Consider the following 18,968-nt stretch of genomic DNA (forward strand, 5'->3'; position numbering starts at 1 on the left):
TAAAGATAATTTCTAAGTGTACATAACGACAGAAACAGTAATTAGTGTCCCAAATAGATAATATTTATCCGTGGGTCTATGACCAATGAGTGTAGAATGGGCGTTTTAGTAGAGGTATTTTATCAAAGTAGATCTTTTTAAAGAGTGTGTGGGTATTCTGAAAACAGTTAACTTAGAAATAAATAGCCTAGCATTAATGAAATTATTATCTTCTACGACAATGTTTGAAATGTGAAAGTCTATCTTTTCGGCATCTCTTTTACTCCCAAACTCAATCATCAATTATTAGACATAAACTAGAAAGAAGAAGAAGAAAATTAATAACTAATTTCTGCATAGAAATAGTTAGAAATCAAACGATGACTATTTTTTATTAGAAAAAAATGAACTGAACTACGAAAGGATTATATTATACGAATACTATGTTTGGAAAAGTTTTAACCTACCACTGACCCAATGCTAGGTTTTCGCTTAGTAAAGAATTCGAAAAGAAATATGATGCCTATTAAAACTTAGATAAAAACATGTACATAACAAAATATTTAAAATCATCCGCAATGTTTAACTATGGTTACGAAACTATGTAGTTAAACACATTTAAACAAGAATGCAATATCATAATAACTAACCGCCATCTTTGATTTTGCAACTTAAAACAAATAACTTCGCTAGAATTTATTTATTCCACGTAAACGTCAAAAGGATACACTACCAACATAACAAGACCTCTCAACGCATCCATTTTGTAAGCAAATATACAAATTTCAATGCAGTCCATAGGTCTTGCTATCTGGTCAAAACTTTCGCGCGCTGACGAAATGACATGCGTTCCATTTTCAAAAGCTTCCCGTTCCCGTTTTTGGGTTTCGAAATGTTTCGTCTAGTAATGCGGTTATGAAAGTCGACACGAAATATTTTTTCTATGAATAATATTTTTTAAGAGAAATGGAATAAAGAGTGTAATTTTGTATTGCGCACATATTTGGACACTATAATCAAACTTCTACACTGCTCCTGTTGGTTTGTTTCGAGATCGAGATCATTATTACTTCCGCAATCAATAGTAAGAATATCCTAATTATTAGCAGTTGTCAAAATAGTTCAGGTCATTAACCTCTACTGTCATTGATCGTCGATATTGCTAACAAATGTTTTGCAATGCACGAGTTTTGGGCAACTCATCTAGGTGCTGATGTGTGAGCTTTACCAACCTATATTCCCTGATTTCCTAGTATGTACTTTAATATGATAGACCTAGACTTTCTTTTTAGTCAAGGCAAAGTCAAGTAGAACAATAACAAAAGTGGCATTAAATGTACAAGAAGTCGAAATTATAAGCCAGCATTATCAATGAAATGAAATTATAAACAAACAAGAGCTTTTTTTATAAATTAATAAAGCAAATGTCGACTGTAAATAATTATTTAATCTGTATTCGGATGAAATGTCATTTCATTTTGAAATTAGAATGTCAAGCATGTTCTTATTTTTTTAATGCATGCAAAAGCAATCAACTTTCTACACTATGACTACTTGAGAAAAGACCTCATTAGATATTTATACATAAGTATATTAGAAATGCGAAGAAAATTCAAACGTTTGAAACTTAAATAAGAAACTCAGGGGACGTATGAGACATCTTTGTGTTGAGAATTCAAAAATAGCTCGGATTGGATGCAGTTTGCCGGCGACACTTCGCTTTACTTTTCCTCTATTTCTAATGCTAATAGCACAATATAAACGTTTCACTTTCATCACCAATCACTACGTGCTTTAGAGGGCACGTAAAAGTCACAATTATAATACTATAATAGTAGTATAATACTTTAACACAAGGCTGAACAAAACATGTGAAAAAAAAACAAAACACATTTTAAAAATAGAACATTCGAATTGGCGCAATAAAAATAGAGCAACACTATTTATACGTCAATTTTTTTTTTAACACACGTGTCTGACATTTGTGACAATGTCTTTTACGTTTTGAAATCATAAAAATACGTTTTTTAATTATTAATTTGGTAATTAGTGACCGTTTGGTTTTTCGAGCGTAAACCCGGAGTCCTGCAACGTCAGTCTTAAGCAAGATGTACGCGGCTACTAAACTCCTTGATGTTAGAAAATGCGTGAATTTCCGAGAAGTCATGTGTTTAATTATAGTACACTATGAAATGTTTGATGCAGTATACGCGTGGTTCGGAGATAAAAATAGAATAACACGAGCTTTGAGCCGCGGCTTCGAGCGCGTGGATTTTATTAAACAATTAAAGGAATTGGGATTTTGAAATCATATTTAATTGGTTTATTTTATACGAATTCGAATGAATTTAATCGAATATATTATATAAGCAAGTTTGAATACTAATTATTGGCAATTATTAAGCAGATACAATAATACATGTAACTTACAATCGCCAAAAAACAGAAACAAAAACGTGAACTGAACAACAAATTATAAAAATAACCAATATTAAACTTATTTATTCCTCAAAACCAAACTCAAATCATTTATTAATTTAGGTCAAATGTTGACATTTATGATAGTCGTTACAATGACTAAATCTGGATCTACAACTTCAACTCAATATAAAGAACTATGTTTCATACTTAATTCCTTTTGTAATAAATTAACAAAACTGCGCTCCATTCTAACATCTATACCAAAAAACTCCCAAACAAACCGCACTGCGTGTGATTAAAACATCCATACTAATATTATAAATGCGAAAGTTACTCTTTCTGTCTGCTATTCAATCACGCCTAAACTACTGAACCAATTTGCATGAAATTTGGTATGGAGATATTTTGATACCCGAGAAAGGACATAGGCTATATATCATCACGCTACGACCAAAAGGAGCAGAGTACCAGTAATTAATGTTACAAAAACGGGGAAAAATTTCACCCATTCTCTCTTATTGGACGCAAGCGGAGTTGCGCGGGTCAGCTAGTATTATATAAAACAACAAACGCAAGTAATCTGCATTCCCCGGCGGTATGATACATATCAGAGACAATAGAACGAATAACCTCTGCCACTTCCTTCGTCAGCTGACCATAGACCTTGGAATTTTAATGTAAAGTAGCCGTGACTAATGGAGTATTGTACTGTGAGATGTCCTTCGTAAGGGCTTATTCAGCGTCAAGGCGAATTTTTGTTCGTTTAATTTGATGCAAAGTCCCCAACCCGCACTTGGCCAGCGTGGTGGACTCAAAGCCTAACCCCTCCATCATTACGGGAGGAGACCCTCGCCCAGCATTCAGACACTAATGGGTTACATTTATTTATTTACTTTAATTCGATGGTGATTCTGGATTTAAGCCCAATTTCGCCGATAATACAGTATTAAAATATTTTTAAGTAGCATTATTTTAACTGCTCAGCAACCAGATGGAATCAAAAAGTCAATTTAGCACCTAACTATAATTCGTTTGTTGTTGTACGGATTATAATAAAAATACAGAATTAGTAAAAGCAGAATAAAATAAAACATTTTCAAAATACAGTTTAAAACAGTAAAGTTTAAAAGATGAAGTTAGTGATAACTGCTTGGCTAAAAACTCCACGTCATTATATTTATAACCACGGCTATTAACTCTAACAGTCTACGCTGACCAAGCCGCTCTATCATAAGGAATTCATGCCCAAAATATGAAAGAGTTGGATAATAAAAGCCTAAAGCAACAATTTATCTGCAACTTACAAATATACTGTACAATAATTCAGTATTTCGTCGCCTGTATCCGCAGCGAGATTTTGGCAATGGCCACTTATAAATAATCCATTTAATGTACAAGACTTGATGCATTTGAGCTTCAATGCTTGGAATAAAAAAAAAGCTTTTGATATAATAACTGCACTGAAAAATCATAAAATTAGTTTCTATTAATGACTTAACTTGTTAATAAGTATATTTTATGTAAATAAATAACTTCTTTTTGATGATATTACGTTAAAATATTCCTAAAACCTTAAACTTCTTATACTTAATTTATACTCTACTAACAGTTCCTGAAGGTATGTTAAGTCCCCAACCCGCGCTTGGCAACAGTGGTGGACTCAAGGCTTAAACCCTCCTTCTTTATGAGAAACTTGCCCAGCAATGGGACATTAATAGGTTAAATTTATACTCTATCTTTTAAAACTAACAAAACCATACACATTTCAAACTAAAACAAAAAAGAAACAGGTACCGACAAATCGTATATTATAAAACAGCGCACTTGCCAAAAGCACACGTGCTCTGAAAGAGTACAAGGTCAGGCAAATATGTTGTATTTAATATAAATAATGACTCATTTGTCTCTGAGGCTTTTCATCTGTTAAAAATAACGGAAAAAAGCTAATTTAAATGACGCTTTATAGAGATATTGATAGACAAACTATTTTTTGCAATTCCACCTGTGTTATGGCTTTCCGACTTTGCGAGGTTAAATGTTGGAGAATCTACGAGTTGGAGATCTGCTCTGAGAAGAGAGCTAAAAATTTACGCGGTACGACTACGACTTACGATCACGAGGTATCTGGTTCGCTTCCTGGGACGGGCAAATTGTTTTGCTTTACTTATTTAGTTAATTAGGGAATAGTAGCTCGGGACTTGGTATACCCTTGATATTATTAGTATGCTATTACACGGGACTACAAATTGAAACGGCAAAATGCGGATGTATTTCATACATCTCTGTCACGCGTGATATTATGTTTGTACAAAGTAAGAGTAACCTATGCCAGATAATGAATGGCCAATCTCTTAAATATGTCAAATACATAATTATATTCCTAGCTAACTATTGACGAAAATCTCAACCACAACCATTATAAAGATTTTATTTCCGTTCAATCCTTTTTCAGTCATAAAGCTCGTTACTTCCAAAAAAAAGCCAATACAATAACACTTGCTATATTACTGTAAGAACTTCAATAGAAAATCATAATAACTTGAGTGTTATTATCGACTTTACAGCCGCCATCTTAAAATATAGTTCAAAAGAAAGGTTATAGTTATTTTCAAGTGTAAATCGTAAAACGACCCATAGAATTACTTGGTCGCTTTATTACAGTACATAGACAAAAGAGTTAATATTGTTTTTAAACGGAGAGCAGGGAGAATTATTATTGGGGAAAGAAAAAAAACTGTAAGTATTTATTTTTTAAAGTTAGTGCTGTGACGTTTTTTTTTGAGTAGTATATGCTTGCTTAAGTTATGGGGGAGGCCTAAACTAACGATATAGGCTCATAATAATAATATGCTTGGTAAATTGTATTTATTTCGGTTGTTTTTTCGGCTTCAATCGTCTTATTTTTATTTAAATTCTAAATCTTTTATAACAATAGTCTTGTGTAACAAGATGTATGGATGTAAATGAAACAAAGCAAGCTTGTAAGGATCGTATCTACTAAGTGGCGGTCTATAGTCTCGGCCAGCCCCTATGAGAAAATATAGTGATTTTATGATGAACAATTGTATAAAACAATATATTCTAAAGAAAGTTCAATATCTTCACATAACCATCAATATATCGAGTTACCAAATGACAAAATTAAATGTGTCCCCACACTAGAGAAGTAGAGTTAGTGCTATTAATAATAATATCACAACACTAGCTTGGTTGTGATTTAGTGGGATCAAAATTAATAATACATTTAATATAATTTATTACTAGCAATATTTATTAGCTTAATTATGTAATTAATTTTATATTAGTCTTGGCGCATGGAGATTTAGGGCTGTTATATGATTTATATTGCATGCAGTAAGTAGTGCATTCAGTTATAGATCAACCAGATCTCAAAAATGAGAATTACGATCTCAGAGAGGTATTGAATTGACCTTATTTTAAAAATCTATAAAGTGCAATATAAATTGTAGGTGTCTAAGAATATGATTTTCTGTTAAACAGATGGTGTGCATTGTTTGGAGAATCGTGTGCCTAACACCCTGTATATAAAACACAAAGTTTAAGTAGAATCTAACTAAATGCAAAATAGAATTTAATACAAAATATAGAAGACCCAAGAAAACCGAAATACCTTGATATTTTTATAACAACGTAGACAAGCCGTGAAAAAAAGCACTACAAGCATACAACATTTTTAAACGTAGACATGCACTAAGAAAGTAATTTAAATTCACCTAGGAAAAGAAAGTTTGTATGCAAAATAGTAATTTTAGCCGCAATTTTCCCCAGCTAGTCATGCGATTATAAAATGAGAAGTGTCAAAACGATGTTTATTGTCTACTGCTAGACTAGCTGCGGTGCATCGCTGGCTTCCCGCCAAAACGGGTGCGTCGACCCGCCATGTTTGACGTTTCGTTTTGCGTCTGGGAATTTCAGCACGATTATATTATTAGTACTTGTTATGTATTGAGAAAGTTTTGATTTTATAAATAGTATAATGATAGATTTTTGATTTGATAAATAGTACAATGTTGCTTCAGAAATAATTCGGATATTGACATGACTGTGGGTAGTCATAAAATATCTGCTGAAAATTTTGAAAATTAAATAAAATGTCATTTTCAGATTTTTTCTTTTACTTAACCCTATAACTAAACAGAAATATTATTGAATATTTTTAATACGCAACACATATAACGTTGTATGAGGTACCTATGAGGTAGAATATTATAAAATCGTGCATGTTTTCCACCGTCGTGAGATAACTGATTTACACATAACAAGAAAAGTGTCAGGCGTGAGAGAGTTCTCACGATATCTTTCACTTTTACACATTAATAACAAAAAGTCACTCTATTAGATAAATGCAGCTCCCGCATCAACGATTAGAGACTTTATAAACAAGTATTTAAAACGAAAGAACCCTGAGATTTCACTCTGCCCGAAGGTTCTTTTAGCCATCTATTTCATAATTATCATCATAATATTCGAATTTTCACAAAACCTTAATGTGTTAGTTCGTCTACTGGTGCAGTCCGTTCAGTAGTTTTTGGATAAGGTACGGACAGACAGAGACACTATATAAAATCATTTTACAGTTTTAAAATATAGTTGCTGTGTTGTCCCTTCACTGTATTACAGACTGAAGTAAACATAATGAATGGACAATAATGAAATAGCAAAGAATCAATTTTTAAAACCATCTCATGTGAACTACTGATTTGAACCCTCGACTCGTCAGTTCAATGTTCTCCCCATCTCTGCTCTACTTACCTTCTGACTCAAAGAACGGGATTACATAACAAATAGTTTTAAACCACATAATAATGGTTCGATCGCCACCGCAGGACGTATTATAGATACTGTTGCGTAGTCTATAATCTGTGGTCACATGGTTGTCACTTGCCAACTGTCATAAATTTGGCGGGAGAATGTTATTGATTTTCCTAATACCTACATACGATAAAACAATAATTCAATCGTCCAATTTTATAGAATTCTGTTTACGCCCTAACCTTATTAAACCAATTATGAAGCAAATTAATATTTCCAAAGAAATACTTAAAAAATTGATAAAATTCCTTCAGATTTGACACATCTGACCATAAACATTTACAAATTCAAACTATGTCTTTAACACGAGACAATATTTCATTCTGTCCCATCTGCGCCTATATTCTTAAATATTTAAAAGGCTGGCAACCCTAAATAACAAAGTATTGCACGTATCAACTCTATATCTGGGCTGACGATAATATTAAAATAATATGTAATTTTGACCGCCATTGCTGCCTCATATTGCGGGTAGAATTCTAATATCTATGAGTGATTATGAGGATGTGACGTCATATGACATAACGCTGTTTCTATAGATTAATATGTATAGTATTATTTTTGCATTTTACATACTATAAAATATAAAATCACGCTTTTTCCCATATTGCTTTTCTCTAACTGTGAAAAGCTCTAGTGACTCTAAACTTAGCAAAAATTAGAATAATTTTTTGCATAGAAAATACGGGAATTAACGCAAACACGCATGTTACCTTGCCTGATGTTTCGGTACAGATAAAATTTTGGTATTCTATTATATAACGAATTTTATAATATTATTTTTTACACAGAGTTGGAGCTCAGAAAACAATCAACAATCATTCAAGCTTTTTGATTGTGGCTTCCCGCCATAAAACTAGTACTCACTCTACCCACAGATTAAAAAGGACAATAGCACAGGAAACGTCACAGAGCATAGACACCATAGAGCTAGGGACAAACGTATCGGAGTTCAGATCAGATGGACGCAAATACAAATAGAATATTGTAATTTATAGTACAAATAGTTATTGTTGTAAAGTTGTTTTAACGAGCATGTTATATGATTTATGACTGCAGTGATGTCGTTTTAAATAATTGTTTGTTTGTTATTTGAATTTACGGAAATAGACCTGTAGGTCTTCGTCTACCTATACGAATGTACTAAAACTAGGGAGTAACTGAGTGTTTTTTTCTATTATGAGAAAACTGCGAAAGTTTGTTGGAAAAGAGATGCTGAAACTATCACTATATAAGCAAGGCAGACTGCTTAATCCTGCTCAAAAAGTACCTTTGCGACTATTAGGTACCTTTTTCAGTCAGAATAAAATACACTCCACTAATATATGTAGGTATGTATCGCTCTTTACCATGCACTTTGAACTTGTGACGTAATTTCTTCGTTTATTTCTCTCGGGAAGAAACTACAATTTTTCTATTAACTCCTTGAAATATGTTATTAAATAGAAAGTTACCGAGATAAAATCAATAATCATGCAGCCGGGAAGTCAAGAGGAGCTGATAGAACCATCACCATAAAATGTAAACAGTAAGAATAAGACCATTAGACGATAGATCGGCGTACTAAAAGTATTAAAAAGTAATAAACCATTACCCACAGTTATTAAAAGAGAAATTATATACAAATTAGGTATACTTAGTTAAAGTATCGGCCAGAAACAATCACCATTTAATTCGGCGGAAAACACTCCACATAGTTTTACACATCAAACACTTTTTTTATTTATTTAAAACAAGTAAAAAAAACAGGTCACAGTTCACTCAAAATTTGTCTGAATCTATGAAAAAAAAATATTTAAAAAAAAGAACACACGATTCATACGTCCCATTTCGCGGCACTCACTGCACGAAATTATGGCGGGAAATGATGACAGTACAAAAATGGAAGTTATAAATGATTTCAATTAGGATTCAAGTTGTGTTCTCGTCCAAAACGAGAGTGTAGAATTCTTGAGGCGACGTCGGAAGCGGGTCAATGGATAAATAATTGAGTTGTCGATTATGGCACCTCGTTCATTGTGGCCGTAGACCACCTCTATTGGCTAACGGTTGCTAACAGACAATATTTTACCGTGATTTTTTTTTTATCTTAGATGCAAAAGATAATAAAAATCATTAATGGTGTGTGGTATTTTTATTTTATACACATTAATATTCAACATCAGCATGATGTCTACTTATCTAGTGTAGTACTCACTAGACCCCAGACTTTTAGGACGGTCACCAAAATCACGAAGATTTGCGAATGAAAGAAAACATATTATTGTCATTTAAAATACGATAACCCGTTGGCGTACTAACTTAAAAATGACTCATATTTTCTTGAGTGCCTAAAATGCACTGTTTGTCTAGTAGAGAACTCCAACAAGTAGAATGTTGAAAGAATGGCTTATGAACAAAGTCAGATTTACTTAAGTATGACCTAGCCAAAACAGGCTTAACGAACTAACAGAACTTGCTAAATTCTGACATCTATCTATCTATATAATATATAAAGAAGAATTGCTGTTCGTTAGTCTCGCTAAAACTCGTGAACGGCTGGACTGATTTGACTAATTTTGGTCTTGAATTATTTGTGGAGTCCAGAGAAGGTGTAAAAGGTGAATAAGTTTGAAAATGCGCGGCATTATATAAAAACAAGAAAGCGTGAGCGGAGCTGCGCAGGTCAGCTAGTAGTATATAATTTACCTACTACTTATTTTCCAAAATAAAAACAGGCTCAGTCTGTTTTGGTCAAATCTTTAAAATTATAGCCAGTAATTTTGGCGTGTAAAAAATAAGGTACAAGGACATGTGAAGGACCTATTCGCGAAATAAATTGCAGACGTTGATTCATGGTCTGTTGCGTCCAGTATTTATTCCACTAAGTTGATAACTTTATTAGCTATCAGGTTGAATGAATAATTTCCTGAGACAGATATATACGGCCGGCGTCAAGGCTGGATAATCTATGGAGCTTGGTACTTGCAGATTTAATCTGTGGATGTGTATTACGCGTTATTATTAATAGCATATTTTATGCTATTGTAATAATTATTTTAACTTAGTTAGGTATTTATCCGATTCTTTAGATCTTAGGAAAATAAACAATTTGTACGTTCATAATATCTTTGGATAAATTAATTTAATCCATTCATGTCGTTTAAAGCGTAAAGCGAATTCATTTTCTATTTTGCACTTTTATTAAAACCATCCCTTAACCTTTCCATTTTGCTTTGACTGAAATAAGTATTAAATACCTATGTAGGTACCTACTGTATAGGTATTTAAGCTTAATGTGGGCGACCTGGCTGCACCCATACTTGGCAAACCCTACCTGCGTCACCGGACCTGAACATGACATCATCCATAAAATTATTAAAAATATAAAAGTAATTATTTGTGCCTTTTTCCCCATTATGATTTACGACTAGGCAGAGACCCGTAATATTTTTTTGTTATATCTACTACTGTCTGTCTGTTCCACTTTCGCGACATAACCGCTGAAATTATTTTGTTAAAATATAGAATAGTAATCCGTATAGTGGGACCGGGACCAAGAACAAGAAATATATATTTTTTTCAAAACTGTCCCTATGCGGCTGAAATAAGTGATAAAACTTTTTATAGTGGATTCGCGGGTCACCTAGAAATACACAAAACTTAACGTAAATCCAAACAATACAACTAATTCTTAATCGGGCAAAACTATACCTAATTTAGTCTGAATCACACAAAAATTGTATCAAAAAGAACTCGAACCTACGGCTCTCCATGCCATAGTAATCTAAGCGTCATATTTAACCAATACACTATAGCCATAAACTAAACACACGGTCATTTAGTCACACATAACACAACTTCCCTCACGTTATACTAATCAGCTGTTATCGAGGGAACGTAGTAAGAATGTGAGATAAACCTGCATTCTTGCTTTATCTGACAGTTATGCTTTGTTTAGATGATCCTTAATACGTTACTAAGTGGCCAGATATTGGGTAAAATGCGTTTTAACATTTTAAAGAATCACGTAAATCAGTCAGAAATCGCGGTACGTTTCGCCCGAATTGATAAGCCGCTGGAAACTGGATTCTTCCCGCGTTTGCGTCCACGTGAAAAAAAACCAGTCTACAAAGTATCCTATCACCTATGTGTTAATCCAGGTCACTTATAGGTAAATTATTTTCATATCCAATTTCATGAAAATACGTTAAGTAATTTTGGCATGATTGCAGCATCCAAACTTTGGCGTTTATAAAAATTAAATACATACGTATTATCACGTCTGCTATACGCGAAGTTGCAGGCAAAAGTGTGAAATACAGCCTATTTCGCCATTACAATTTTATTTCTTGTAATAGGGGGTGAGCCTATTGCCATATACTAGCAAGTTATGAAACTCCAGGCTACTATTGAGAAATATTCTAATATTAGATTATAAAAAACTAGTAGCACTTTACCCAACCCGGGAATTGAACCTGTGAACTCGTGATTAATATTCGTGACTACCGCCTACACCACATAGTGGCACATGGGCAGTTAAATACGTACATAAAATCACGTTTTTTTCTCATATAGTCGTAAACACGCTACATGCTATGAATCCCACAAACTTCCCTTGCTTGACTATAGTTTTTCAATACATTTTTTCAAGCAGTTAATATAATATATGTATACAAAATTACATAATTTCAAATAAGCATAATATCCGCGTGCACAATGCATCTGATATGAATATGACCTGAATACTTAGCAATCAGCTAGCTTACATACTTATTAGAACAATTAGTGTTAATTATATTACGTGCCCAGTGGTACGGGCTTTAGGGATTACATGTTTAGTGAATGCAAATTAATTAGCAAATGTTATAGAGTTAATTAATTACTAACAGCCTGCCCAGACTTCAGCCTGTTTAAACAGTTATTTTACAAAAAACCTTTATAACTTTTACACAAAAACCTTTCTCTTAAATCGCCTTATCTATTAAATATAACCGCATCAAAATCCGTTGCGTAATTTAAAGATCTAAACATACATACATAGGGACAGACGCAGGAAGCGACTTTGCTTTATACTATGTAGTGACACCCACTATTAACCCACAGCTGGGTTTGGGAATCCTCCCTGAATGAGAAAAGGCCTGAGAAGGGTTAGGCATTGAGTCTTCTATACTGATCATGTGTTACTTGGGGACTAAGCCTGCTCCTACAATCTAAGATTAAGACAATGAATAATGTTGCAAAATAATACTGTTTTTATTGTGCAAAAAAAATATTATATTTTTGACAGTTTTAAAACAAGATTAACAATTTATTACATAGTATTATTGCAGGAGCCTTAGAATAAAGTAAATAGATTTTTTCCCTTATCTATTTTAGGCATATTAACATTAATTTTGACATTGTTATCTTAATTGAACCCTGTTAAGACATAGAACAGTTGCAGTAACTGGTGCGCTGGTTATAGTAAAATTAGCCATTGCAATTTGCGGGAGAAAAGGACGTAATTTGTTTTTTGTGGCCATGAAAACAAAAACCAATTTTATCACATAGGTATATAATACCATAGCTAAATTAAACCAATAGGGTAGATAAAAGATATTAGGCCAGGTTCCTAAAATAGCACAGATAAAAAAGTAATATTATGAAACAGCAGATAAGATATCAGCCAATTTCAGTAATGTACTATGTGATGTACCATTTCACCGCACTAACAAAATTGAAGAATAATATTTTCAAGTATAGTATATTCTTCATATGCCTAATTTGATGATCTTTTTATCTTGCTGCTGTATGTCTAGTCTAGTATAGTTTGTAACTAGCATAGTTATTTATACCTACCTACCTTATTTTCACCCTAGGTGCTTTTACTACTATGCAAATTTACATTATATTTGACAGGACAATGGATAAATTTCATCTCCGGTAATGCTTTTAGTATTTGTTTAACAGCAATTATCAATAATAATATATAGTTATTTACTTTATAAAAGTGTAAGTCATATGAGATATTATTTATTTGTAACCAAGATTTCCATATTAAGTCTTGGTTTGGCAGTGTGTAAAACCAAATACAGTCTCATATCAAACTTATATAAAATATTATTTTTAGATAACTTAAATACTTAATATTATGATACTAAGAATATATCACAAGAATAAAAAAAGAATATGTTTTTATATCATGACAGCTACCGATGAATATAATTTATTTTGTTTCAATGATTTTTCAATTCAAAATTCATTGTCCAGTGTAAGTATTTTTTAATTTCTTTACAGATTTAATTTGACCGGTTAAATTGTTTTGGGATAACTTGATCCATAAATATAATTCGAAGGTGGCAAAGGAAAATAATAGCATAAATTAAACAAGCCCATGGAATAATATTGACAAGTATTTACTTACCGGCTTGGAGGTAAATCGTAAATAAATACGCTAAATATTCGAACCAAAGGATAAAATCAATACTGTCTATCTACCCTATAATAATATCATAATTGGACGAAAAATACTACGAAATTAGCAAACGTATAGCCCAGATTACGAAGAAAATAAAACAATAGACTAACAGTATTTTGGATTCGGAAAAAGTATAAATATTTTTTTTATAATAATAAAAACAAAACAAATGTGATGCGACACACGTACAACGACGTAAAATAGTGAAAAAGAAAAAAACAGTACACAAACGCTTCAAGAATAAAAACGTAAACGTAAATACAATTTAAAACGAGACAATACACAATAAATACGCTAATTTAATTCAATATAATTTAAAAACAACTATTCACTCACCCAAGGGAAATGGTCTACAGTTTTCCTTGTCGGTATATTATTTGCAGTAACACGATTATTTACACAAACTCAATTCTGTCTTTTCACAAAGTCTTTCACGGTTTCTTTCATAATTCTCACAATGATGGTTATTTTGATATAATAAAATAATTCTTGTTTACGCACTTCGATCACAACACTTCATGATTGTCGATTGATTTGATTTTAAATCGGAAGTAGATAAAAAAATATTGTCTATGACCACATTTTTCGGAAATATAATATCAAATTAAAATAAACTTTATGTTTTAGCTTTTATTTATATCATTAGAATAAAGTTTTGTACATTTCGAATAAAACATTTTATTATAATTCCTTTGTAAAATTTACTATTCTGTTTCAGTAGTACAGTTGTCGATGGTAAGGTGTAATATTGGCGGGAAAATTTAAACTTATGAAAACAAAATCGATAAAATTATGAAACAAAAACGTAACTTGAAGTATTAAAACAACGTTTAGCGATCATTATCTGAGTTTTCAATATTATTGCTTAGTATTGTGAACTTAAAATCGACTCCGTCCTCTCTTATTTTACTGGTAAGTAAATGATTTTATTTCGTGGTTAATTACTAAATTTTTACTTACATTCCTCTTGAAGTCAGGTACCTAATATCAAATTAAGTTTTTAATTACATTAATTTTATGTACTTTGTAGTTTCTGAATAGGAATTGTAAAATAAGATTTTCTTTCACTCATTAGGGTAATTCGGGGTTCATCGGGAGGGTGCATTTGCGCAATTGAAGAGATATATTTCTAAAAGGGTGTACTAGCCAAAGAACCATATTAATTAAATATCATTTTATTTATTGATTGTTCTTTAACCTATATTGCATTTATTACAATCTACATTTCTAGTCGATATTCATTAGTACATTGGGCTAGCCCGTTATTAATAAAACTAACTGTTCATTTCACATACAAAATCGTTATGAAAAGGATTATCCATTAATCACGGTAGTTTTAAAAGCTACTTCACGTAGTTAATGGACGACCCTTTATCTAAGATAGTCAGATAGTTTTATAGTTTAGGATCCCAGTACATCCAAAGTCAGAATCTACAGTAATATTATAAATACGAAAGTTAGTTAACAACATACTATCCTTTCCGTCGTACAGTTGGGTAATAAGCTCAAAACGACCATGCTCACATTTAAATTCCAATCTTTGCCAAGATTTTTCATTCAAACTTTCATATTTATAACAATATTTTTGTATTTCCTAAATGGAGCACTTATGGGATCTTAAACTAATACAGATTAATAATAATCACTAATTATAGTAGGTCCCATTTAATGCAAAAGCGATTCTACCGCCATCTATTGGGCACAAATACAAACTCTAAGCTGTAACAAAAACATACTGAAAAGTTTGAAAAATCGAAACGAATTTCACAATGACATGAACAGTGTTAAAATAAATAATTTGACATAAATATTGACATAACATATTTTATTATTAAAGATTATAATATACATAAAATCACGCCTTTTTCCCACAGGGGTAGGCAGAGACCGCCACGTGCCTCAAATAATAATAACAATAAATAATCGTTAAAAACGGTCGTACAGATTTTAAGCGATATTTATAATCGTTTAATTGAACACAAGTAAATACATTAATCTATGTTTATTTGTAACCTTTAGGTTTAAAAAACTAAAAACAGTGCAAAAACTAATTAACTACTTACTGATTGGATAAACAGTATTTTATCTTCAACCAATTTTGAAACTGTATATGAGTACAAAAGACAAACTTCCCTTGCTTCATTCACATACATACATGTTGTCATACAGGACCGCCGGTTACGAGTAGCACCTGACCTTTTGCAAGACATCGTCGATATGATCTGTGTATGTCTTTCTAGCACTGCTTCATAACTTATTTATTTTCTATACTCTATCAACCAATCAGTAAGTAGTTTTCAGTTCAAAATAATTTGCTAAATAAAATATTAAATTAAGATTATTTCTAGTCAAGATTTTTCGATGAATATACTTTTAACAGAATTCACTATTTTATGATTCCATTTTTTAAATAGAGACTAGTTTATTAGCCTCTTTTTAATGAGGTTCAATATTAAGTTCGAAGTGATGTGTGTGTTAAAAATAATTGTCACTTGTTTTAACGGTGAAGGAAAACATCGCGATGAAACCTTGCATGCTAAATTTTTAAAAGTTTTTGTATGTTAAAGTGATTTTAATTCGAAATTGAGATGAAATTCTTCAGTGGAACTGTATGAGATTTTGTTAGAAACTAATAAAATATTTTAACTTGATTTTTCCAACATCAAAATCTTTTACAACCAATGATTGTTATTAATAAATGTTTGGAAATGTGTCACAAACACACATTTATTTAAACATCCAAAGATATTCTTTGAATAAAATTAACTAACAATGGATAATCAGGCCTTAATTTTAATTTATATTCACAAAATAATATTATATACCTAGTAAGTTGACACAATATAATTGCAACCATATATATTTTAAATTTGTGATTTATACAAAGCTGTCTCGCTCATAGCAAATAAATACAGGAAAGATATACTAATATTATACTGCCTTAAACGACACATAAGCTCAAAATAGTTTATTTCGTCTCTTTCACTCTCATATGGTTATAACATTGAAGAAAAGAGACAAAACATGGCTTACGTTGCCTTTAAATAAGTGTCGTACGCGCTATATAAGTTGATGTGTCTGAATATAGCAACAAGATGCTTACACGCTCTCCTTGTTTATGTCTCTTGTGATGTTTCGACTTCTAAGCAGTGGCTTGTTGCCTGAAAACTTAGTAGAGAGCCCTGGCATGCACTATTTATGTATTTTGAAATTACTTATTCCGTGTATTTCCAAAATAAAGTAGCTGGATCAAACAGGCCACCGTCGGCTGCATAAGTCTGCGGGTCACTGATGTTCTAAAGTCTGAATTTTACCTCCGTCAGTCGCGAATCTTGCATACAAAGCTCTTTACTAAGTTATTAGACTATATATTCACACACAAATTTAAATGGCGCGTACATTTAAAACAGTTTTTCTAATCCTATCTTATATTTAGTAATAAATTCAGTGTATTAATACTATGTTTTATAAAAGAGGAAGTATTTTTTTATATGGTAACATTATTCACAATATCTATTCTATGGGAATGACATACAATAAGGCTAGGAAAGTATGTTTTAACTATTGGAAGTATCATAGCTTATTGTTGCGTTCACCGGCCGGTAAACGATCAGTGTGTTAAGTAAGGCTTACTACATATATATTTGGTTCGGCATTAGTCGGCCTAGCCGGGCGTCAAAACCAAATATGAGTAGGTAAACCCGATCGGCACAAGCCGAATAATGTCCGGTTTCTGAGGTACATTTAGCGGTAGTTTTTCTATACAATAGTGATTCATTTTGTACGAGTTGAAACGCTATTGAATAGATAAACTACCGCTAAATGTACCTCAGAAACTGGGGGTAAGTGTGTCGCGTTTGTTTTGTTGTTCGAATCGAATATGTATGAGCAAGACTTACATAAATGACTGCTTAGATTTAATTCCAGATTTCCGTGCTTACTAAAGCACGTAAATTTTACGATAACAGTCGGTTAAGCCAAAGGTTTTTATGGTTTAAAACTTCTAACCACTAATCATCACTGTGGTAATCACTTACCACATAAAAGTTAATAATTTAGTAATGTTGTCATGTTCATTTATAAAAATCTTCTCATTTTATGAATTACTCAAATAAAATTGGGTATTTTATTCGATTTTAAAATAATTTAATTATGTTTAATTATTTGTAGCTTTTTTTATGAAATTAACCAAATTTGCCATAGTGCCTACCATAAAAAGGTATTTACCAAATGACAATATATTGTGTAATTTACTATTTTGGTTACATTATTTATTCAGCTGCATCCGGTGAGACTGGAAGCCGACTCCAACATAGTATACAATTTTGTTAAGCATAAAATAGTAATTTAAACAATATACAAATTATTTTACTAACTGCTATAGGGAACATATTGTAATGAAACTGTCACATACTTGTCATTTAAAATATTATTCGTATATTAAATACTTATTTGTTAAACTAAGATGACGTACAGTTATCATACAAGATATAAGAACACAAAATGTCTATTATTACTCGATTATTTAAACTGTGTTTACGGCAAAGTCTAATACATTTAGGTAGAGCATATAAAAGTGCGATTTCGTCTGCGTGGTCATTAGCTTTCCGTTTTTATAACATTATAATTGCTGATCTTTCATATCTAAAGTATTTTACCTCGAGGGAAATTTCCAAAGATCCTCTGTTAGTGCTCTTCTACACTTCCCAAGGAATGTTCATACCAATATTTGAATTTTCTACGCTCAGTAGTTTCGGCTGTGCGTTGTCGATCAGTCAGTCAGTCAGTCAGTCAGTCAGTCAGTCAGTCAGTCAGTCAGTCAGTCAGTCAGTCAGTCAGTCAGACAGCCAGCCAGCCAGCCAGCCAGCCAGCCAGCCAGCCAGCCAGTCAGTCAGTCAGTCAGTCAGTCAGTCAGTCAGTCAGTCAGTCATTCAGTCAGTCAGTCAGTCAGTCAGTCAGTCAGTCAGTCAGTCAGTCAGTCAGTCAGTCAGTCAGGCAGTCAGTCACCCAGTAACGGAAGAGCTTTTAATAGATAGTAGGCAATGAAACCGTAGCAACATGAAATTCAATCGAGTAACACATAAAACACTAAAGTTGAACACTGTTGTGTAACAGTTTATCAGCAAGCGAGTAGGTCCCCCAGCGCCCGGGCCCCCCCCTCGCTGGCCCAGTACACCCCCCCGCAGGAACTGACCAGGCTCCACACGTACGGGGTGAAGAACTCCTCAGGGCGCTCCTCTTCTACGTAGCGGAATTTTAGATCCGGAAATTTCTGGAGAGAAAGAAAATACATCAT

General features: G+C 32.5%; 2 protein-coding genes across 3 annotated transcripts in view; both read right to left on the reverse strand.

Moving 5' to 3' along the window:
* The window catches only part of vlc (disks large-associated protein 2), a 55,489-nt gene extending 46,546 nt beyond the window's left edge, over nt 1-8,943 (reverse strand). Inside the window, exon 1 of one of the 2 annotated variants that reach the window (XM_076132267.1) lies at nt 8,900-8,943. In XM_076132267.1, coding sequence (XP_075988382.1) covers nt 8,900-8,940 — 41 coding nt within the window. In that variant the 5' untranslated portion in view covers nt 8,941-8,943. Of the gene's footprint in view, nt 1-2,033; nt 2,110-8,899 lie in introns of those variants that run through there. The other variant, XM_076132266.1, reaches the window with a different exon arrangement.
* A 5,888-nt stretch (nt 8,944-14,831) lies between these two features.
* The window catches only part of LOC142984684 (dymeclin), a 30,101-nt gene continuing 25,964 nt past the window's right edge, over nt 14,832-18,968 (reverse strand). The window contains exon 17 of the mRNA XM_076132443.1: nt 14,832-18,944. Within this exon, the coding sequence (XP_075988558.1) occupies nt 18,792-18,944 (153 nt within the window). The 3' untranslated portion in view covers nt 14,832-18,791. The remainder of the gene's footprint in view (nt 18,945-18,968) is intronic.

This window comes from Anticarsia gemmatalis, chromosome 27 (genome assembly GCF_050436995.1).
Source record: "Anticarsia gemmatalis isolate Benzon Research Colony breed Stoneville strain chromosome 27, ilAntGemm2 primary, whole genome shotgun sequence".
NCBI lineage: Eukaryota > Metazoa > Arthropoda > Insecta > Lepidoptera > Erebidae > Anticarsia > Anticarsia gemmatalis.